This window comes from Alligator mississippiensis, chromosome 2, assembly GCF_030867095.1.
Source record: "Alligator mississippiensis isolate rAllMis1 chromosome 2, rAllMis1, whole genome shotgun sequence".
NCBI lineage: Eukaryota > Metazoa > Chordata > Crocodylia > Alligatoridae > Alligator > Alligator mississippiensis.
In genome coordinates, this window is record NC_081825.1 from 225964767 (window position 1) to 225989179 (window position 24413).

The 24413-nt window shown below is 42.0% G+C and overlaps 1 protein-coding gene across 3 annotated transcripts in view; it reads left to right on the forward strand.

The window, feature by feature from the left end:
* Positions 1–24413, forward strand: part of LOC102576723 (transmembrane protein 263) — a 313136-nt gene that overhangs the window by 23363 nt on the left and 265360 nt on the right. For 2 of the 3 annotated variants that reach the window (XM_006274064.4, XM_059722782.1), the window contains exon 2: positions 23–113. In XM_006274064.4, coding sequence (XP_006274126.2) covers positions 23–113 — 91 coding nt within the window. Of the gene's footprint in view, positions 1–22; positions 114–24413 lie in introns of those variants that run through there. The other variant, XM_019476766.2, reaches the window with a different exon arrangement.

The following is a 24413-nucleotide window of genomic DNA, read 5'->3' on the forward strand; positions in this document are numbered from 1 at the left end:
TCTTTGCATTCTTTCCTTACAGGGACCCAACTTAGAAACAGAGATGGTAGAAGATGAAAGTGACACTACCAATGAAGAAGTGCCCCCTCATTTGCGGGAAGAGCCTCCTGAAGGTACAGTAGGAGCAGCTAATATAAACTCTCATAGTCCTCTGAGAGAATGCTCTGGCCAGGAAAGAAAGTTTTCCTGGTGCAGAAACCTGCCTCTCCATTTCTGGTTGGAGCAGTGAGAATCAAGAAGCCTTGATAATACTAATAGTAGAGACCAGCCTCTTAAGCATGAATTCTAGCTAGTACCTCAACTTTCTTTTAACACATGTACTTTATCATGCAGTCTTCCTTGAGCACTGATGAATGATCTTTAAGATTTGTGATTTAAAATGGTTCTGTGTATCCTGTTTGTTGACCCAGAAATGAAGCAAGATAGAAAGACAGTTTCTATCCTGTCTTCTTTGTGATTTAGTACAATCATAAGGGAAAGTCTGCCCTAATATATCACCTGCTTTCTCTCCTTGCCCTTCTCTGCAGTGCTGCATTGTCTTAACTATGCCCAGCAGAGACTGGCAAGCCTAGATTTAATGAGTAAATTTTTTTCTTCTTTCTGTCTTTGCTTTTGGAAGTTGGCAGCAAGTCTCCCAGTCAGTAGGCAACTCAAATGCCAATTTTAATTAAAAACCTACTTTCTAATTATATAGCCTGGATTACACAAAGAACAAATCTCTTCTTGCTGCTTGGACATTTCTGATGCTGCACAGAGCAAAGTAGGTGCGGTGTCCTGTTGAATTGAAGCAGCTAACATTGCAGTCTGCATGATTGATTTTGAGCCTCTTCTCTCTAACTCATTGACTTAAAATATAGTTATTCATAATTGCTCTGGAAGTCTTAAACAATTCAAGAGACTGCTGAACTTTTTATTAACAGCAAGGTATTAAAATGGGGTCTTTCTCTTGTCAGATATTGAGGGAAACGCACACTTTTACTTTTCTTTAATAGATAAGTGTCTGTCCTTGACACAGTCTCTTTAGAGACAGTCACTGTTTGAAAGGGAATAAGTGCTGCGTAGATACAGTACTATGTGAGAATCTTCATCACCTTGTTCATCATTTTTCTATAGTTTCCTAATTGCATTCTGATGACTTGTTTTGCTGTTTTTTCTAAACTTTTCACTGCTTTTCTATCAATAGACTGTATTACGGAGGTAGGTGCAATGTACACATCTCTGGCTCCTTCTTATGTTAGACCTCCAGCCTACTAGGAACAGGTGGAAGGCCTGTGAATTATTATTCTATGCTTAGGATGAAGATCAAACTATTTTTAACTGAAAATCATCTCAGGTTGGTCACCTCTGGCCCCAATATTACTTCCTTGAAAACTGAGGAAGATACTGATGTGCTGACAGGTGTGAGGTTGTTATCCAACGTGATGACAAAAATGAATGTGAGGATCCTTACTATGAATGTAATACCTGAATGATCAGCATCAAAAGTACACAGGTGTTTGCTTTAAGTCTCTTTGCTTTGAATATTGTGTGTGACTGGAGCCTTAGAGTTACTAATAAGTTAATAGATGGGTTACAGGGCCTTCATCTTTGGGGCATTATATTGATTCCAAGTAAGGTAATTCAGCTTACTTCTTTTCTGTAACTTAATGCTAAGTCACCTCAAGATTTGCCACATGTTCTTGGGATAAGTATCTCAATTGCTGCCATAAACCAGTACGTTTAAAGACTGAGTTATCTTGAAATGGTGAAACATAGGGTATCATGATTTTATATCAAGATAACTTACAGGGAATGCATTCGTAGCTTTCACTGTACCTGACCCTTATTCAGTGATTTCAGATTTCTGAATCAATTAATATAAGGTTTAGAATAAATGTAGCTGAATGTAGTATGGTTGAATATTTGGCTAAGGTTTGGCTTCCAAGAAACACCTTCTATATTTGTCACTGTCAAGTTGAAGGGTAATGGAAAATGTTGTAATGTTGGCAGCTGTACTTCCATTTGAGTATGGGGCTGTACAGTCTGAGATTAGCACGTTTTCCCCAGCTTTTTCTGCTATTGCTGATGCTAGGGAAGAATATGCTGGGGGATGAGGTGGCATTTGAGAGAATCCAGCATGTGACTGCAGCGCTGAAGCAAAGAACCAGTGAAACAGGTGTGTCAAGTGAATTAAATTCTAGGGTATCTGCCTACCTTAAAATGATACAGTGTGACTAGGTATAGCAAAATGAGATGGATAGAACCCTCTCTAACTTCTGGTACGCTCTCCTTGAGAGCAAAGAAAGAGCAGAAAAATGTTCTAGAATAACAACATCAAATTATTGTGGAGTTACAGTGGTGTTATTGTATGTTGGTGGAGTTAAGCAACAGAGGTCTTTCAGTTCATGAGTTATAGTCATAGCACACCAACAAGAATTGTTACAGAGATTCTGGGAGATGGTAGGAGCAGTTCAGACATGAGCCATTACAAGTAACATACAATAAGAATAGATCTTTGAAGTTCTTTTAATAGAAGATACAATTAAGTACAATCTTTTTCCTGTTTCTCTTTTATTGTCATGTGTTCCCCTTGATAACATTTTTAAAGTTAAATCAAAAACTTTGCAAAAAAATACAGTAAATCATGTTGTAACTGCAGCACTCTTGTTCCCTGGGATCTATGAAGTGGAGGCAATGTCTACTCACTGCTATGTAATGAGAGCAAAAGGGATGATGAGTTCTCTAGAGTCTTTTCTCTTCTGACTCAATTTAGGATTTCACCAAGTTGCATCATAGTGACTTAGTGTAAAGTGTATTTACTCTCATTCTAGAGGGATCAGAAATAGAAAAGCCATATATTATTAGTCATTATGATGTGACTTTGTAAAATACTGAACATATAGAGTGCATGCATGTGTATAATATTTATATATTATATACAAGCAACCCCAGCTTAACACAGTTTAGCTTGGCACTATTTTGCTATAAAGCTCATTTTAAATTCATACCTGATTCCACTTAGCGCGTGGGGGAGTTTCGTTATAATGCTCACAGGCGTTAAGCAGGTAGTGTACACTAGTGCCAGAGCTCATCAGTGGTGCACAGCCTCACTGTGCAATTTATCCTGCCCAGGCCAGGTACAGCAGGGCTATGACTTGCGCTGGGGGGATCCCTGGATGCTGTGCCCCACTCCCACTGCCTGGAGTGACCGTGACTGTGGCCATGACTGGCCCCCTTCCCCCCCCCCCATATTTTATATATATATATATATATATATATATATATATATATAAAAAACAATGTTTATAGACACTTTACTCTGTGTATACATCGAATAATTGTAACACGCTCCATAGCAAATGCAGGACTTTCACTCATTTGGCTTTACTCTCTTCTTCCCAGTCACAAGAGACACTAGAGTGGCATGGTCTAATTTACAGACTGTTTTCTTGTTTATAAAGCTAATTTTAAGTTTTTACTTGTTTATAAGGCAATCAAAATAATATTACATGCACACACACACACTCTATTATGTGTGTGTAGTATTACTTTTGATTGCCTTATGAGTAAGTAAAAACTTACAGTTAGCTTTATTTGATATGCTTATCAAAATAAGCTTTTATGAGGACAGTGCGCACTCTAGCAATGCTTTACTTTCTGACACCTGGTCCCCTGGCATCATGATAACTTTGAAGGTCTAAGAACATTCCTGTAAAATGCTAGGAAGAATTGATCTGGGAATCCCAGTGAAACAACTGAATGCATTAGGAATTGGCGTAGGGTGGGTGGGTAGGTGTGTGTATGTGTGTACATGCACGTTCTGACACCATTGTCTTATAGCTGCTGCTAGTATTTGACTTATTTAAAAAATGCAAATTTCATTTTTGAATTTTGCTGTTTTATACAGTCTGAATCTGTGGGAAGTGACTGACTGTATATATCTTAGTTTGTGATGTAGGATTATGCTATTACTAATGGCATTGATATGCGGTGCCCTTTGGTTTTTTTCAGGTAGAGAATGCTATGAATTCTTATTGAACAAAGCTAAGGGCTGGATGGGAAGGTTGAATCTATAGAAGGATAGCAAGGTTCATTATGCCTACAAAATTAAACCTGCAAATGTGTCTATATTGAGAAGCCCTTTTGTGGACACATGAGGGTGCTATATAGCTAAGAATGCAGCAATTGCTGAAAAATATGAGCAGTCCTCTTTTCTAAAAGGCTAGCTACATAGAATATTCTAATAGGCTCTCATGGTTTGAAATCTAGGCTGGAGACTTTTGTGTCTCTCATTCACCCAGATGCAGGTGATATAAATGCATGTAGTCCTGCTAATTCCTTTCTTATAAACTACTTCAATATGACATGGATGGCTTTTAGTATCCTCAGTCTTACAGGCTAGTAACAGTCTTTGAAATAGTATTTACCTTTTGACTAATTAACTTTTCTTTTCATCATCACTTACTAAATATCTCCTTAATGTTTGATCTCATTAATGTCCTATTTAATAAAAAGCAAATGGAAGGGGTAGAGAAAGATTAATGTCATCTTGCACTCTGTGGAGTACCTCTTGCTCTGATTTGGTAATAAACACTCCATTAGGGTATCCAGCACAGAGAAGAGCATCCCGGGAACTCTGGAGGGACAAGTCACCTTAAGACTGTTAGTTTGACAAAGCAAAACCTCAGCTGTTCTGTGCTTGCTAGATGGGCTTCACCACCGCTGGGCAATGTGCTGTGGTATAAACTAAACTACTGAAGGAAGGAAATAATACTGATAAATTAGAATGAGTATGTTTTAACTTTAGTGGTGATGGGTAGTGTTTGGCTAAAAATCTGAACTGTTGGTTCGCAGCATTAAGAAGAACCTTCCTTTGTGGATATGTAATTCAGTTGCTCTTTTTGGATCTTAAAGCGGCAAACATTATAGTCTTCTAAGCCATCCCCTACAACTGATAGCTCTTCTGGGATCTCTCTCTTAAAAAAACAAACAAACAAAAAACAAAACAAAAAAAAATTTCTGTACCTGGGACATCCTTCCCAATGAAAGCTTTATTGAAAGTGGTATGTTTCTGTTAAGAGTTCTGGCCTGCATGAATTGACATTTTCTGATTTAAAAAAAATGCTGTAAAATTTATAGCCAGTCAAGAATGTTGAAGCCTGCCTTCCTGGTCTTTCACCTGAAAACTGTTTGTGGGGGAGAACTTTCCCTAATAGGTCAAATGATCAACTTTCACCAGCAAGAACCATAGTATAGTTTCATAACTGTTACCTGCATGTTGTCTTCCTTTTTATTATGATTTTTTTTAACATGACCCAGGTTACCCCCAAATTGACTGAATTTCCAGAAATCGGACTTCTGACTGACTGGACTGACATATTGTACTTGCTTTGTCTACCATGAGAGTAATATTTTTTGGAAGTTCTAGCAAGTCATTTGAGCAAAACTACATCTTTTGTATGCTTTCCTTTGCTGTTCGTCTTCAAAAATTGTACTTTCCTTGGAGCTGTCCAACTAAAACCAGCACACTAAACCTGTACTAAAATTCTTTTGCACAATATATTTTGAACTCAGTTGATAACTATAGCTTCTGTGCTTTGGAAGTATGTAACCTGTCCATGCTTTTGACCAACGGACAGTAATTCTGTCTTTCCACTCATGTAGCTCCTTTTTCTTGTGGCTAAGGACTGTGAAATAGGAGGTACGTACTGTGCTTCTACTTTTATCATTTACTGTGGGCATGTCTAGATGAGATGCTGGTGCCTTCCCAGACTGGAAGAAGCATAGTTTTGTTAATAATGTGCATGTGCCAGTAAGCTCTGTCACTTCTTGAAGCACATGCAGTGCTACATGTATGTGGCCTGTTACTTCCAGTTCAGAAGCTAATGTGTATGGAGTGGGTGCTGGGAGTTGGTGTCTCTTAGCATAGTGCTGCCTTGTTCCCTACAGAGATGCTCTGTGTGTCCTTGTTCAGGTTTCTCTCTCTCTCATGTGTGCTCTTGTTCTCTCTGAATCTTGGTTTTCCCCAACTTCAAAATAAGAATGGTAATTCTTATTTGTGTGTGGGGGGGGAGGGGTGTCATATGACTAAATAGCTTCTATCCAAGAATCTAGAAATAAATCCATCTTGGTAAGTTGTGATTGAGTATATTTAATGGTAAAAGTTTTCCTGATGCACTTAATTCATCAATCATTTTGAATTCTCTAAAATTTGACTTGGGAAATTTTAAAACAACAATTACAACTTTGGTCATTTCTATTTTTGCTGCTTCAGCCTTGTGACTGTCTGGATCTGGGAGTCTGTGTACCTTTTAACATCTTCTCATCTGTTTAAAAAAAAAAATCAACAGTTCCAGATCTTCTGCTCTAAGTGCCCTGGAGCTTAAGATCATGGTCTCTCTTTTCTCTCTCGTGGCCCAAATTCTGTTAAACCCTTTTCTGGTGTTGGCCCATATATAATTCCTGTGCAACTGAAGAGAACTGCTCCACTCTTCATACAAGGTCTGTCTTCACATTTTTCGTTCATCTTGCAATACATTTTAACATCACTCCAACCTATGTTCATCCACTTTCACCTCCCTACCTCCCCCTCTTTCCCAGCAAAAGCTGAGTGTAACCTTGACTTACATTCCCCAAAGGCTACTTCTCCTTCTGTAATGGTTTATTACCTTACTCCTTAGGGAGCTTCAGTGCCTTTAATTTCAGGTTACTGTACTATTAAATTCTTAGAATAGCACCCCCCACACACGTTATTGCTACCATATACTTCCCAGTGTCAGCTTGAACCTTGAGTTCAGCAACTCTTATGGAAACAGCAAGTACCCTATTTTTAATTTTTATTTTGCTTTCTCTCTGTATGCCATTCTTACTTTCCTGTTTACGTTCTCCCATGATATAATGAGAAGTTACTCTGGCAGCTCAGCATTCTTTCTCAAGCTTATCCCAGGCCCTGCAAATCATTCTGTTGCTAAATGTGCATAGCACACGTTTCCAATGGCAGCATAAATAGTCTCTAAATGCCTGGCCCTTTCCAAATGTGATTTGTTTGCGTAACTTAAATATGGGAAACCTCTTATCAGGGATCTTGTCATTACATTAGGTTTATGTGACAAGGCTCTAACTATCTAGTTTTCCCTAAGGTGTTTGTGTAAAAGTCGATTGAGAGTATTTTCATACTCTGTTTTTGTATACTGATTATTGGCAGCGTACATCATCTGAATCTACAGGAACCTCAAGCTGAAAGGGTACTGAGAACCTCTTCAAAAATGTATCGTTTAGTTTATTAGTCAATGCGTTTTAAATGGTTCTAGAAATTAGTCTTTTATAGAGTCACTTTTTTAATGATAAAGAGGCCATATTTTGTTATACAGTTAAAGTGACAGACCATAGTTTACAATCAGTATTATTTATGAACGTGTGCATACGATGTAGCATATAATCTACACATTAGTTTTGTTCCTCCCAATGCCATTAATTTAGCAATAGCACCAATAGTTCCTGAGTATTTAGGCTTAACTACCATTGGCTTTTTAGAAACTGGCCTAGTAGCAAATATGAAAAAGGAAACAGTTCTGTTAGCTACTTCTGGTTTTCATTACAAAAATAAGCAAACAAATTTAATCCTTTAGTCTAAACTACCATAATCTCACTAAATAAAAACCAACAATACAATAATTGAATTAAAGTCATAACTGAGATGGATAATTTTAGTGATCAAAGGCCCTATCATTTAATCAATTGACATGCTAAATCAAAGTAATATAGCAGGTAATCAGATCAAATTGTGAAACTGACACACACAATTGCTTTCAGTTAATTCTGCATCAGAAGATTTGAAGGCGGAGCTGGTTTCCTTTATTGAAATTCAACTTTTCAGCTGCAACACTGTCTTTCACTTGGCTCTCTGTTTTGGTCTTAGATTTTTAAGATCACCTAGAGCAGGCAGTAAAAGCAACTTGGCCACTATTAAGATACCTACCTTTTGTCTATGTATCCTCTAAATAGTACTTTCTGTAAAATCTTGCTGCTCTTGCATTATGTCTTGTTCATATACCAGGTGCTGTGGGGTGTGATGAGGATGAATGCCCCTTTCACACATTATAGAACAGAATTTAAGGACTTAAAAAATATGATCATTGTTATCCACAATAGCACAACTCAGGTGAACACCTTTTTTTTAATTGCTGTAGAACTTGCTGACAGATCAGAGCAAAGGGATTTTTTTAAATCTCTTAGTGGTGGACCAACCATATAATTGGGAGTGATTGTGGACAAGCTTTTGGTCACAAAGTATCTTTCTTTGTATTCTCTTAGGTTAGTATTTCCTTAAGTTGATCTCTTTTTGGAGTAGTTTGGGTGAAGAAGATGCTTTTTCAGTTTTTCTGAGGCCCTCCTGCATAACTGTTGCACATTTGGAAGAGAAGGGCACTTTGTGCCTGAAAGATTTGTCCAGCATCTCTCACAACTATTTTTTTACAGAACCAAACAGATATCACAAAAAGCCTTGCCTCAAATGTTTCCTGGACCATCACAACTACAACATCACTCCAACCCTTAGTTAGATGATGTATTTGGGAGTTTAGGGTTTTGTTTCATAGAATCTTTAATCTTGGTGCTGTGTCCATACACTCTTACACAGAAGAATGAGGGATCTCTCCCATTAAAATCAAAATAATTTGCTCTTCTGCTTTCTTTCCTTGAGATCCTTGGCTAAATTTATTGTGAGAATTAGGTGCTGGAAACTTGGTCAGTTCTTGATGTCAGCAGAAATCTCTTGAAGAGTAATGGATTGTTTAGGCTGGCATAGTTGCCTGGAGTCTTTCACCTCTTCTTCTGCTGGCTTTCCAGGGTAGTAATGTGTACTGGCTTAGGGAGGATGTGTGAGTTGCAAGGGTACACTGTTTTTCTTCATGTCCTTGACCTATTCCACTGAGCTGTGTTTACAACATAGACAACATGTGAAGATGGCTTGGCTCTGTTTTTAGACTTAGCTTGCCAGGGGAAAGAGGCTTTTTCTTTTTACTTATTTTGTGGGCAGAACTCAGGGCTATCACAGTCTTGTAAACCAATTTCATAATTTCAAGCCAAGTTAAGTGATCCATAGTGCTGACTCAGTCCTCTGGTAGGGGACAAGATTTTAGGACATAGATCACTTATGGAAAGTTCAGTAATGGCTTGTTGCCTCACTTGTATGTTTTCTCTTTAATCCAAAATAGCTGCTTCTAGAAGTAGGTCTGCGAGACTTGGGCACAGGCATGTGCACATACACCCACACGCACATATGCATAGATATGAGCCACTTTTTTTACAATGCTTAACCTAGAGACTGCTTATTTCTTTGATGGAATGAATTCCCTTTACTACAAAACAGCTTAAGTTGTCCCACATCTGCATCTCTATTGCATATTTGTATGCACGATCTTAAACTTTTGTGCCTGAAGTTAGGCAACTAAACTCATTTATCATCACAAAAGTAGAAGTGATTTTTTTCTTACAAGTACTAAGCACTCTGTTTCCACTATAGTTAGCAGGAGCAGCAGACAGGATATCTCATGGCATGTCTGTATTGCATTCCTAGCACTTCTTGGGGCAGCTCTTACCATTTACACATACCAGACATGGAAACTTATTTATTTATGTGCTTTATATGCTGCCCATCCTGACAGGCTTAGCATAGCATGGTTTGCAGTGAGAGAACAGAAGAATTTATAAAATAGGAGAGCCACAAGAGAGGTATAACTGTGAAGTCACTATAGAGCATCTTATCTTTTCCTTCCTAATCCCCCATCTCCCAGCTGCTTTTGAGCCTTCCAGAGATGGAGATCTCAAGAATGTGTCTGAGGGGAAGCCCTGGACAGGCTTCACCACTGTCTTTAGGTTTTACATATGTGGATAGGTAGTGTGTGCTCTGGAGTGGGTGACATTGATGCTGGGGATGCCGCATAAATTTATCCTCTAAGATAGGAGTTGCCAAACTTTTTGTCCCTCAACCAGACTGCAAACCTTGGAGCGCTCAAGAGCCTGCATTTTGCCACAGATACGTGTCCCTTCTGCAGCAATGGTAAGTGCAGGCATGAGAGAGGAGCAGAGGGAGATGTAGAGGGGATGGGCACAGCTATGTGCCACCTGATTCTTATGGCCTGGGTTAGACCTTTGCAGACTGGATCCAGCCTGGGGGCCGTAGCTTCCTGACCTTTGCTCTAAGCCAGCTAAGTACCTGCTGCTAACACTTCCAAAGAAACTGTTGGTGCTTACACGCATCTTCAAAATCAAGCTACTTTTCTTTGAGTGTCTAAAAATTGTGGAACTAAATATATGTTGGTTACCTACATGTGAAGATCTTTGGAGGGCAAAATTACAAATATAATATGTTGATTTTAAGGTGCTTTACAAGCTGTTTAACAAGCTCACTCTGTCCGCCATTTCAGATGTAACCAGAGCACCTATCTGAATGCATCTGTTAAACAGATGCATGGCAGTGACGCTCCTGAACAGATTGTGCCTACTCTAATCTTAGAAGGAGAATGTTATTGCTTGATTTAGAATTTAGCTTGGATGCTAGGATTAAAACTCCTTTGGTTGTTGTTATATTTTCTTCTAATGAAGGGCTGTGCAGAATATGGCCTGCAGGCCAGATCGGACCCACCAACTGGTTGGATCTGGCTCACAGCTGCCCCTGTGGCACTCTGTGTGGGGCCAAGTCCCACCTGCTCTTGCCCAGGGCAGCCTGCACTGCACTTCTACCAGTGCCTGCTAATGGTCCTGTGCCCAACCCCAGTGTGCATGGTTTCCTGGTGGGGCTGCTCATGATGTGGCTGCAGCTGCCTGGAGAACTACTTGGTGCCCCCCACCTCCAGCAGCTGCTCCTTCTCCTGTGCCTGCTGCACCACTCTGGGCAGTAGGTAGCACAGGGAAGTGATGGCAGCTATGTGGACATATGCCGGGCACCGCACACCCAGCCAAGTGCGGGGAGGAAGCTGCACCGGGTGGCTCTTGTCTCAGCGCACGGGGCTCCAGCTCCAGCTTCTGGCTGCTTTCCACCCACTTGGCCACCCATAGTGGCTGCTCATTGTGTTGGGTGGGCAGAGTGGATGGAAGGCAACTGGGAGCTGGAGTTAGAGCTGGACCCCCACATGCTGGGCAGGAGCCACCTGGCTGCAGTTCCCCCCACTTCTCCTCCTGTCTGACTGGGTGTGTGGTGCCTGGAATGCATCACCACAGCCACCTTCATTTATGCGTGCTACCTACTGTCTGTAGCGGTGCAGTAGGGGCAGGAGGAACTAGTGGAGGTGGGAACCAAGCAGTACCCAGGCAGCTGCAACCTCACCATGAGTACCCCTTCTTGGGCTGGGGTTGGTGGTCTGGAGTAGACAGAGCTCAGCCTTGTGCAGAGTGCCATGAGGGCAGTCTCAGCCTGGATTGGGGGGCAGGGGTGCAGTACACCTGTACTACACTGACTGGGTGAGCTCTGCTGCATGTGTCCCCTGCACACGACCTCCTTTCCTCTACTCTTGCCTGGCTCCCAGGACCGAGTGTGTGGCTAGCTCCCCTCCCCCCGCCCCCCACACACACACAAGCACCGCCCCTCTCCCCCTGCCCCCAACATACAATAAGATTTTATTTTGAGCTGTTATGGAGTATCTTCCATATACACGACTCAAACACTTAAATCAGGACAAAAATATTTTTTTAAATAAAATTAAAACATTATGGTAGATGCCTGTTTTTAGTATACGATTTGTTTTTTATCTATTATTTCTTAAAATGTTATATTCAGAAAGATTTTGTGTGTGACCCTTGACAGCTTATAAAAATGTGTTAAGTGGCCTGCCAGCCAACATAATTGCCCACCTCTTTTCTAATGCCTTGGGAAAGAAGAGGCAGATAAGGTTTCATAGATTCATAGATTCATGGTTCTTTGGGTAAATCTGTTATCTTTTATTAGACCAAGTCAAATAGTTGGAAAAATTCTTCTTTGCAGGCTTTCAGGTATAATCTTCTATGGCAGCTCCTTGACTCTAGCCTGGACAATCAGTTTGGTTCCGAGTTGAAGGGAAGTGTCTTCTGAGTCAAAATCTTGAAGCATTCTGGATTTTGATTGGAGATTCTTACTTATCAGCCCAACTACTGCTTAACTTGAAAAATCCTGACGAGATCGTTTTCAAGGTGATGACATAATAGCAGGGCAAGAGAATGACATAAAGCAAAACTGGTGTTGAGAGTAGTTAGCCTTTTAGGCTGTTTAATACATCTATAGACAATAGAAGCTAAGAGGAGCTGTGAAAGGGAAGCTGTCAGAATGAGATCTCTTTCACAGTATCATAGTTACCCAAAGGAAGATATGGAAACATTGAGGCACTAAAAACCACACCAATAACTTAAAGTAGGCAGTTTTGTACTGTACATTAGCAAAGAGATAGGACCTGGAATGCTCTTCCATCTCTAATTTCTTTTCTTTTCCTGATAGCAATAAGGTGCCTTCCTGATAATATAGGCAGGATATTCTGACACCATGTTGCTAGACTGCCTTTATCTGTTATTTTGGACTTGTCATCTTGCATCCTCTCCATTTCCCATACCTTGCCTGCCAGTCTGCATCTATTAAGAGATATGTTGACTAATGCTGAGTTTAATATTTCCTTCTGCCACATGAGGTGTGCCCTATGGGTGTTCTAGTGTACACAGCATTACAGTCATCCTGACCTGAGATCTGAGGTTCTCAATATGGGGGTTATCTGTCTCCTTTTGCAGATGTTTTAGTTGGCTTATTTTGGTTTTCTGCTTGGTGCTGAATTAATGTCTGGCTTACTCTGCAGAGCACCCCAAAAGTGAACAGGGTGAGAATCATTTTCTTGGTCTATATAAACCACATGCTCACTTTAAAAGTGAAGACTAAAACAGTTGTATCTGATCTGTAATGGCTTCCAGGATCTAGGAGTTTAAAATCAGTATTACAGTGGGATGGAAACTGGCTTACAACTGGAGAAAGAGCTTGATGATTTTGGACTGTAATTATCTTTTACTTTACAGCATTTGGTAGGTAATCTGTAGACATAGGAGATTTTCAAAGGGTAGACAACTGATGAGTGATTTGTACTGTATCTTTGCAAAACCTTCCCTAAATAACTAGCAGGCTGTTTGAGAAGGGACAAGGGGACAGAATGATTAAGGTGCCTTGCAACAACTCTGGAGCCATGTTTAAGCCCTCCTTTGGATTCATACCTAAGGCCTTACCTAACTGACCCAGCTGTAAAAAGGTATGTGCTTATTAAACCTGGAAAGCCAAAAATGCTTGCTATGTAACTTCCTTATGTGCTGTTGACTAAAAAAAAATGATGTTCTTTAACCATGATAATGCAGTGGGCCATTTGGTTTTGATGAACCTTCCTATTCAGGAATTTGCAAGGAGCTCATTCTGGATTCTGCTGCTGTTTCTTTCTGACAGTTAAACTTCATAATAATGGCTGTCTTCAGGCAAAGAAACAAAACAAAGATTGCTATTTATGCTTGGCTATTTTCTTGTTTCTTTCAGGCATGCATTTGCTTTCCTAGGAGGGTTCTGCCTTTCTTGATGCCCAACTTGCCATAATTCTGGTTTATTATCTAAAGCATTAGTGCTCAACCTCCAGCACATGGGCTGAATCAGCTGTGCAGTGTCATCCAGCTTGGGGGGTTTCCCATGGGTCTGGAAATTGGTGATAGGGGAGTGGTGGCAGTATTAATTGCTGTGGCTTCTAGATCTACAGCCATTAACAACTACCTCCATTCCCTTGCCACCATATTTCTGGCTCCATAGGGAGCCCTATATGCTGGATGACAAAACCTGCATGCTGGATCATACTAGCGCGTGAGATTTGGGCTGGCATTGGCCCATGAGATCCAGGCTGTGTAGCCAGAGGGTTGAGCATCAGTGATCTAAAATAGTGTGTTTGGTTAGGCTAGCCATTGGTATGTAGAAAGATACTGGAACAGAGTAAAGTACTGCATGAAAGGAAATGGCAAGCTTAATTGTACTAAATGCCCCAAACTACCAGATCTTGTTATCTGAATCTTCATGCCATGGTTTTAAAGTCATGATGCTCGGAAATGCAAAATAAGGTTCCAGCTTACTACCATTGCTGGTTTTATTGCCTGTACTTTGTGCTTTATAGTCTGACATTAATAACGTTACCCTTTATTGCAGTCTCTCGTGTTTAACATCTGGGGTGGCGTTTTACTTGAAACCACCTGAATTTTTTTTTTCTTTATATAAAGAGGAAGGCTGGTAAGCACTTTGTTCCAGAGCTAGTTGACCTCATGCTTACAGTGAAGGGTTTTTGTGTAATCCTTCTCAGGTTTGAAGAACAGACCAGTCTTACATTTTCCATGGAAAATAATTTACTTAAGTGGTATAATAAGAAGTGATAAAGTATAATTAAGAAGAAAAAATTAAGCAAGACCTGCTTTGTGATATGCAGCCTGTTGAGATGTATTGGTCTGTGGAGTTCTAGAAGAGAAATAATGTCAGCCTCGTATTTGAGAGAGAAACTGAGGGTGCTGGTAGATGTGCAGCTCCCCAGTCTAACTCTTGGTGCTTCACAGAAAGTGCCATGTGTTAGACTGACCCTCCCTAGCCAACAGATGTTTGCTGCCGAGTTGGGACAGTGTGGGGATTGAGTTCCGCTTTGGAGCCGATCCAGCCAAAGAGCTGCATGTCTGTGTGCAGCTTCTCTCCCCTAGCCCTACTCCCTCAGCTCTGATGCTGTTTGCATGATGGAGGGAGGAAGAAGGGAGGGAAGGAGCTTGAGCTGGGGCTTGTCCCACATGTGCTGGGGTGGGGGGAGGGGTGTGGATTGGCAAACTCTAGCCTGAGCTCTCTCTTCTCTCTCTTGCTCCCCCCCACCATGCAGACAGCACCGGGAGTGGGATTGGGCTGCCCATCTACCCAAGCAGACAGAAATTAATGAAGGTATTCCACTTTGGGGCTCCTTCATCTGAACCCTCATATAATGGGGGTTAATTTGTTGCACGATTGGGGATTTTTAAAGTACTCTGCAGCCATGCACTTCTGTCAGAGAATGGCTGTAGAGTGCTTTTTAAGAGGCTGATCGAGCAACAGATGTAACTTCTGCCTGTGTGATGATGCATTAAATGTAGCTGGATTTGACTTTCCTCAGAATTCTTTGAGGCTTGAGTTGATGGTACTATATAAAATAGACTATATGGACAGGGTCGTGGAGGTATTTTATTTTTATTATTATCATTATTATAGTTATTATCAGATCCTAAATCTGTGTTTAAGCCTTTGTATCTCTTAGCAAGTTTACCGTATCATCACATTAAGATCAGCAAGGAAATGCATGCTATCAGAACTTAAGTATGAATACTTGGCATTTAATATTCCTCTTTTCTCAGTCCTGCTTCAGAATTGGCTCCTCTTGGCCCAGTCCAGGTATCTTTAATGTGATGCAAGACATCTTATTAGTTTTTGATTAACAGTGAGGTTTGTTTTGCTTTCGTGAGACACTTAAATGTCCAACATGACATGCTGTTAAAAACTAAAATCTAAAAGTAGATGGGGCGGGGAGAAGGAGGGAGAAGTAGAATAAGTGCTGTAGGAGAATGGTTGGAACAGCTTGGCCTCAGAGAATTAGATTGGATAGGCCATGTTACCGAGATCTAACATTATCTCTAACTTTCTAGCCTGATAGTCTATTTGAACACTGGTAATTTTGAAAAATTTCCTTAAATGTTCTGTGCAGATGACTGCTTTTGAGAAATTCAGGGTAACGAAGGCAGGTTGTAACCACATTGCCCACTTAGTATGCTTTGCAAAAATCTTACCTGGTGCTGTGCAGGTTATTGTTCTATGTACTAGCTATCAACATTTCCTGCGAGTGTTGACTTCACCAAGTGAACTCTGAAAAAGCTTTTCAATGATGGGGATTTTCCATTCTTTGTTTCATGTAAGCTGTTTCATTTTTTGCTGTTGTGTTACTAAAGACAGTCCTGTAGAGGGCTGCAGAGGACTAACATTGACACTAATCAGAGTATTAGAGTTGTACTTAAACCTGTCATGACAATTATGATTAGAATAATAGATTGGCAGGTTTTTTTATATGGTGGAACAAACATTTGCTGTTTTCCCCAAGTTTAAATTCCAGGACAATTAAGAATGTGTCATCTTTTATTTCATAATTAATTCATATCAAAGATAAAATTTGAAAAAGTGGTAAGATGAATGGAATTTTCCCCCTTCTCATCATTCCTTTCTTATTGTGCATTTTCAGGTCTTCCTCTTTCCTCTCCTCCTCCTTTTCAGGTTTGTTGATGTACAATTCATTCCACTTGCTACCCTGCAAGCCATCTTGGACACCCTGTGGTATACCGCGTACTTTCTGTCTCCCTTCTTCTTTACTTAAGGCAGGCATGGAAAACATTTTCTCCAAAATAATTTGCTTGTTCCCAAGCTTAAATCTTAATTCTCTGCATGGCATGTCCTTTCCAGAGCAATAAGTTTTGTTGTCACAGATGGAAGATTGTGACTGAAGTAGAGGAAAAACAGCTGGAACAAGTGAAGTGTTGAGAGAAACACCATTTTCATGCTGATGCCATGAGTTATGCCCAGAGATGGAAAAAAGAAGAAACATAATATGTAACACAAGCAGAACTGTTTCTAAAAAGCTAGAGTTTTCAGTGACATGTCAGCAGCTCTTAAAAAAACAAACCAAAAAAACCCCAAACCAAGGAACTCTGAGGCTTTTTCTGCACTTTTTAAAAATGGTATTTCTAGTGTGAGATAATTGGTTTGTTTCTTTTTTTTTTTTATCCTAACTTTTTCTTCTTCAGATGCATATTCAGAATATGGAGTGCAAAAGAGGAGGACTTTAGGAGGTTATCCAGTTTGTGTAAAGAGTCCCAGACGAGGACCTTCCTGATTCCATTACTAGGGCAAAGCTGTCATAGGTTTGTCCTGAGATCATCATAAAGCTGTTAGTTCAGAAGACTCCTTTTTTTTTTTTTTTTTTTTTTCCCTTCCCAGTTTTACCTGAGCAAGCTCTCAATCTAACATGCTGACCTCCGCTATGTACTGTTTCGTTATTCACTGTTTCCGTTTCCAGCGTAGCAGAGAACTGACAGGAAAATGGAGTCTTCAGCCCCACTTGGACTGTCTCGAATGCGTTCGCACAATTGTAACCGACAAGTAGTAGAAGGTCAGTCATTGAATTGCAGAGCAACTCTAGCTGGAGATGCTGCTTCTGTTTTTAAAAACCGTGGACAGGCATTTGCTTTCATGTTTTTAGACCTTGGACACAACTAATCAATAGTGTCCCGTGTTGGACTTCTCGCAAGCTAAGCACTTTGGGCACCTATGATTTTGCACTATTTCTTTTTCGACAGGTTTTCCATTTATAGGCTTAATCTACTTCTGTTTGGAACAGACACTGTTACTCTTCTGGATTTAAAACTCTCCTTTCATTTAATTGAATGAAATGCCCCACTTTCCTGAATGCCACCCCAAAGATGAAAATCTGCTGCCTAACCATAAAGCAATAAATGTCTATGAAGTGGAGTGCCTGATTGGTCAGGGAAGAGGAAGGTAAATTGACCCTGTTTAGGATTGCAGCACGAATTTAATAGCAACATTAAATGAAGTTCTGTCCCCAGCAGACATGGGAGACATCCTGACCTTATTTAACGCTGATTTATTCATCATGGGAATGGGTTTTGTATCCCTTCTATTCTGTGACTGACAGGCAGGAGTAATTTCTCTCTCAGTACAGATGAGTGCACTATGGTAGACTCCATTTGCCACATTGACAGGAGCAGAGCACCGTCAACCACAGAGTTAGCTGGAGAAATATTTTCCTTTTCAGTCTCACACTCTAACATGAACATGATGTATGTGTAACAGTGGGGCAGGGAAGAAGGTCACTGAATTGTATGAAACTGAGCCATGAATCCCTTCTGCCAGCTTTCACTGTCTCAAATGTGTAAGGAAGACATAGAAAAAACAGGGGATGTAATAGTTTGATATTTCAAAACCCAGCAACCTTAAAAAAACCAAACAAATATGTCTAAGTAATGAAAAACAAGCAACTACTGTCTAGTCGCACACACCGCAACACTTCCTTAGTAATCTAATGGTCCTTTCACTTGCACATTTGTTCTTCCTTTTACACGGGAGCAGAATTTCCCACTCAACACACCAAGTTGTTCAATTTGGTCTTTACTCTCGTAAACAAAGCAATGTTTGTCATGTCTGCCTCTTTCTCTTTAAGCAGTATATAAGAGCTTTTCCTGAGCATGGACAATTGTAGTTGTGCAGGCCGGGAGCGGTCTGAGGCCCTCGGGGGCGCGCGGCAGGCTGTGGCCAGCAGCCCTGGCACGCGGGTCGGGGAATGCAGGCTGGTGGACTAGAATTAGGCATGGACGCGTAGCGGTTGATTAAAGATTATTTTACTTGCACCGTAGATAGTCGCGGTGCAGGCAGGAAAACTTGCTTGAGTTGCAGTTACAGATAGGAAAGAAGAAGAGCGGACAAGAGTTCTAATCTCATGAACTCTAGCCCAATCCGGCTGAAGGCTCTAAAACCGCGAGCCCGTCGTGTCAACCGAAGAAAACAACTCGGAGAAGAGCTCTGGATACACTCACGCGAAGTTTGCTAGGCTCCGTGGAACTTGTGCGCAGGGAAGGGGTTCGTCGAGGGATCGTTCGGCGACAGGGAGAGGCCAGAGGTTGATCAGACCCTTATAGCCTTCTTAAGGTACACGCTGGGTCCGTTAGGCTCTGCAGCGCTTAGAGTTCTTCACGAGACGTGAAGTCCTCCTCCTCCAGATGGTTGTGGAGTCCTCCCTTGCGGGGTTCTCCTTGGAGTTCTCCAACTTGGGCGGAAACCGCTCAAGCCTCTTATACGGCTAGCAAGCCAATCGCTAGCCGCCACGTGGGAATAATTTAGAACTGGCCAATAGTGGGACACAAATTTGCATGCGGGTGGCGGGAACTTCTTTGCACCGGGGTTTTCTCTTTGCAACTGAGAAATGCACCTTGCAAAGAAAGCTCCTCGTGGCGGGAAATAATTTAGCAGTGCCGAAGCGCGCACACACAGTCACACCCTTGGGTTGTGACATCCCCCCTTGCTGAAGGCACAGCTGAATTATGCCATACACTCGTTACTCAGGTTATCGAGAGCTCTTACCACGGGTCGTCGAACTAAACCGGTAAACATAAAATTCGCTAACATAAGAAGTTCGTCCTCCAGGGATCGAATCAAATAATAACCAACACAAATACATATACACATAATCAGATTCATAACAAAGAACTGCACGATCAGGGCTTCAGTGGGCATCATGGCAAAGTCGCGCGTCAGGCTCTCATTTCTTCCGATGATGTTATCCTTCTTGGGGCTTCTCTCCGCCGTGCACTCTGAATTCCGGATCTGTAAACAAAACTCTCAAAAGATAAGTTAACGTATAACAAAATATTTACAAAATTTCCATGGAACTACACTATCATTTCTAAAACATATAATACAAGTGTTTGCTACCTCGAACTACCCTCTCTTGTACACTCAACTAGATGAAATCATTGAGGAGCCGTCGTCTAGTTCTTCTAGATAATGGAAACCTAACTCATAGGCCAGTTGCCATTGGCCTGCATCCCCTAAAATTCGAAGTTGCCGCTTATTGAGTCCAGAATGCTGTAGGAGAAATCCAAACATGTATCACTCCTCTGGTGTTCTCTGTGGCAATGATGGAAGATTGGATTCGCGGTGTCTTACACCTTGAGCCTTGGTCGGGTGTCGACGTTCCCGATCACTAGATAATCTTGGCTCCATCAGGATACGCAGTCGTGACAACTGACGAAGGAGGTTACTCACGGGTTGGTTCACCATTGGGTTAAGCAGAATCCGGAGGACAGCGATGTTCTTTCGCCCATAAACCTCAAGACAACTATCTATGCTGTGAACAGTCACTGGAACGGTTCCAGGATTTCGTAAATGACGGTGAGGCCATAGTCTTATTCGCTGGAGTGATGTCAGTCCCAGCGCACATGCTTTGGGGTTCCAGGCACAGTGCGAAACTCCGATGATCGCTAGCATGAGTTGCTCTGCGCCGATATGTTCTGGCCGTCCGTCACGCCATGCGTGGGCTTTCTGACCGATCAGTCCTGCAACAAGCGCTGGCAGTGGAATAGGCCAGTGAACGTTGAACGCCACCATGTCGATGTCAGTGACATGTCCTCTACTCCATGAAGCTTATCTGACCAAGAAGCTTGCTTCTTCCTGGTTTAGCAGGTTGGATCCAAGTTCCATGACCAAATGTCCCAACCGCACAGCTAGAGTTTCTTCAAGTTGGATTCTTGATTCTCTACACAACTCCTGTAATTCAGTTCTGGTGCGAGCATAGTAGGCAGTAGCAACTCGGCTGGTTGTGACTACAGGCTGATCTGTTACTTCGGGAGTCATTGCTGTTGTTATTGCTTCAGGCAGGAGGGGCGGATGCACTCCTCCGCTCGATTCTTCCTTCCGTTGACAAGAAGGCGTGGTCGCCGGAAGCAGCGCTGCGTCGGTGGGCGGGGTCGCCGGCCGAACTCTTGCGGGTTTCTCCGAAGCTCCACCCTTCTCTTCCGGTTTTTCCACGCGGTCTCCCTCTTGCTCGGTGCCATCTTGGCGTGGCGTCTCAGGATTTTCTTTCGCAGCCGCTTCTTTGATTGCTTGAACGGCCATACGCAGCTGGGCTTTCAAACTTAAATTCTTCTGCATTAGATCGGTTACAGTGCGAAAAGTTGCAGTTAGCATTCCCCCCTTGTCGTATTGTGGGACCACCCTCTCATCTGTGGCACGTCCCTCCGTCTCCAGATCTTTGCGGAGCTCAGATGGAAGCTCGCGACCCCTTAATCTAGACGCCGGCATAAAGGGGGCGAACTGGTCGATCGGCACCGGTTCTTCACTCTCCCGAGCACATCTTAGGCAACGGGCACACTCCCGGGTGAGGGTTGGGTTTACTGCGCCTGCCGGGTTGACTCTGTCGAGGGGCCTAAACAGGACCCGCTCATCACTCATTATACATCCGAATGCCGCGGGGTGAAAATACACTTCCCTCTCTTTTGGGGCTCCGTCTTCGGAAGCTCCCTCTTCTCCCTTCAGCGAAAGACATCCGCTGATAAACCTCTCACCTGTTCCGCCTGCCTGGTGGTAAGCGATATGCATCTCCAGTTCCATAAAGTTCTCTACTTGGTGTTTTCCACTGCGCCAAGGGCAGTTCTTAACTAATTCTAGCTCCAGCGTGCCTTCTCCTGATCCATCCTCGTCGCCATGTGCAGGCCGGGAGCAGTCTGAGGCCCTCGGGGGCGCGCAGCAGGCTGTGGCCAGCAGCCCTGGCACGCGGGTCGGGGAATGCAGGCCAGCGGACTAGAATTAGGCACGGACGCATAGCGGTTGATTAAAGATTATTTTACTTACACCGTAGATGGTCATGGTGCAGGCAGGAAAACTTGCTTGAGTTGCAGTTACAGATAGGAAAGAAGAAGAGCGGACAAGAGTTCTAATCTCGCGAACTCTAGCCCAATCCGGCTGAAAGCTCTAAAACAGCGAGCCCGTCGTGTCAACCGAAGAATACAACTCGGAGAAGAGCTCTGGATACACTCACACGAAGTTTGCTAGGCTCCGTGGAACTTGTGCGCAGGGAAGGGGTTCGTCGAGGGATTGTTCGGCGACAGAGAGAGGCCAGAGGTTGATTAGACCCCTATAGCCGCCTTAAGGTACACGCTGGGTCCGTTAGGCTCTGCAGCGCTTAGAGTTCTTCACGAGACGTGAAGTCCTCCTCCTCCAGATGGTTGTGGAGTCCTCCCTTGCGGGGTTCTCCTTGGAGTTCTCCAACTTGGGCAGAAACTGCTCAAGCCTCTTATACGGCTAGCAAGCCAATCGCTAGCTGCCACGTGGGAATAATTTAGAACTGGCCAATAGTGGGACACAAATTTGCATGTGGGTGGCGGGAACTTCTTTGCACCGGGGTTTTCTCTTTGCAACTGAGAAATGCACCTTGCAAAGAAAGCTCCTCGTGGCGGGAAATAATTTAGCAGTGCCGAAGCGCGCGCACACAAAATCACACCCTTGGGTTGTGACAGTAGTCTCTATCTCTCTCTTTTTTAATATGTTGCAGTCAGTTAATTGACAAAACCCTGTTGCAAAAATAGTCCTGACTCTTTTAAGAATTTTTTGTAATTTTTCACTTAATGTGGAATTCACTACCAGTAGATAGGTAATTGGGTTCTGATAAGCTCTTCACTTAAAACAGAACTGAAAAGTGTGGGAGGAATGAGAACACCCATAATTGGGGGGGTTTAAAGAATAGTTTCGCAGAATGAATAGGCTGTCTATGGAATAAGAGTTTATAATAAACCCTCATTCTTCATGGCACAAACTGATACTGATTTGGGAATGGAGAAGCTGTTATCCCATGGGCAGGCTATTCATTCTGAGGAGTAAGGACTAGGGTACTTTTTTATGGTGCATGCAGACAGGTAGATAGGATCCATGACAAAGTGGACTTGGTCAAAATAGTAGGTTTTAGGTTTCATACTACTACTGCAATACTTGACCAAAAATGCCAAATAGTGTATCAGCTTATAACAGTGCCTGCCGCAGCATCACTGCACATCGCTGTTGTGTGGGCCTAATTTGAATTGCTGTTCAAGTCTTTAGCTGTTTCATTTTAGAAGGATCAGCATGTTATGTTGTAAAGTCCAGGCATTGGCTGTTGTCATTGGCCATTGTCTCATCTCTTTATATTCCCATTTTTAATTTAGAGACTGAAATGCATAGGTGATTGAATAGTCCAGTAACCTACCTGCCTGGAATTTGACAAGAGGTTATATTTAAATAAATGAGTAGAAAACAGGGTCAGGCACAGTAGGTGGGAGGGAAGGGACATTGATCCCATTTCAGCAAGGTTGCTGAAGCATATAACTAACTTTATAGTTCCATTTAAATTAATGGAACTACTTGGAAGCTTACAGTTTGCTATGTGTTTAGGTACCTTGCTGAACTGGTGCTACAGTGTGCTCTTTGCAAGCTTTGCTTACAAACCATCTCTACTAATGTTAGGCTACTATTCATTCAGGTATTGCTTTTAGCTTGTGCCTGAAGCCCACTTGCAAATAGATCATTGCTATTGCATATTTTGATCTTTGATTCTTTTTTTTTTAAATTCTGACTTGACGGGGAGAAATTCTAAAATACTGTTGATTCCCGTGATGTATATTGGGTTTCTGTACAGGAGAGGGCTGAGAGAGAGTTTGGATTTGCCCTGTTTATGCAGTAGGCTGACTTATTTTTAATCAGTTTGGTGAAGGTGTGAAATCTACCACTGTGCTGCAGTGTACCACTTAGCCTTGTTACTGGGAAGTTTAATCTCCTAAACAGACATCAGTAGAGGAAACTCACTAATGTATTTAGCAGCACCTGTTCACTTCGTATGGTGTAGTTCCTACGTCTGACATAAGTTTTGCAGTAGTATTGATGAGATGCCACTGACAAGGAAGTTTTCAGAGGCAGTAGATGTTACATTATGACCTGTAGGTTCATTTTATGGCGGTGCCTCTTACTTATTCTCCTCATTCCTTGATGCAGGTTTCCCTCACTATATGCTGTACGTGTGTTCCTGGAAAACGGCATTTAACTTGAATTTGCATGAAGGGATCTCACTTTACAATGCAACAAATAGGGATACATTCCAAGATCCTCGACTGTACTGACCCCTGGACCCATTTCTACCACTTGTACAAGACAGTTTTGGTACTCACCAACAGCAGACTGCTCTGTGTTTGTGTGTACTATCATAATGAGGGAATAGCAGCTACAGAAACACGTGTTGCAGACAACGAGCAAGGAGCACAGATTGACATGGGAAACTGTATTTTGGTGTGCATTACTCCCACAATACACCACACAATGCAGTTGACTTTGGGATTCCACCACACTGATCACATAAGAGTGAATTTACTTTTCATATAACGAATTTTTGGTATAAAAAGGGTCATTGCATAAGAATGAATTCACACATGCAGAACCTGCATAAAGGAAGGGAAACCTGTATTAAATAAGGATACTAGAGCCTTGCAAAACTGTCTTTAAAACTTATCGGTCCTCAGATAAATTTTGCTTCCCTGCTTTTATCATAATATTGATAACAAGACAATAGATGTTTGCTACTACTGGAAGACATTAAAGTGAAAGGTGGCAAGTTGAATTCTGCAAGATAACAGTTGGTTGCTTTCCAGGACAGTTTAATATTTGTAAAGTGGTGTTGAATTCCTTGGATGAAAGATGCTGGAGGAGAGGAACCAGATACTATGATCCCACAGCCATGAAATCCACCCCTTGCTGTTGAACTGTAGCCCAGAACTTAATTTTTTTCTTTCTTTCTTTGCATTATACAGTAATACATATA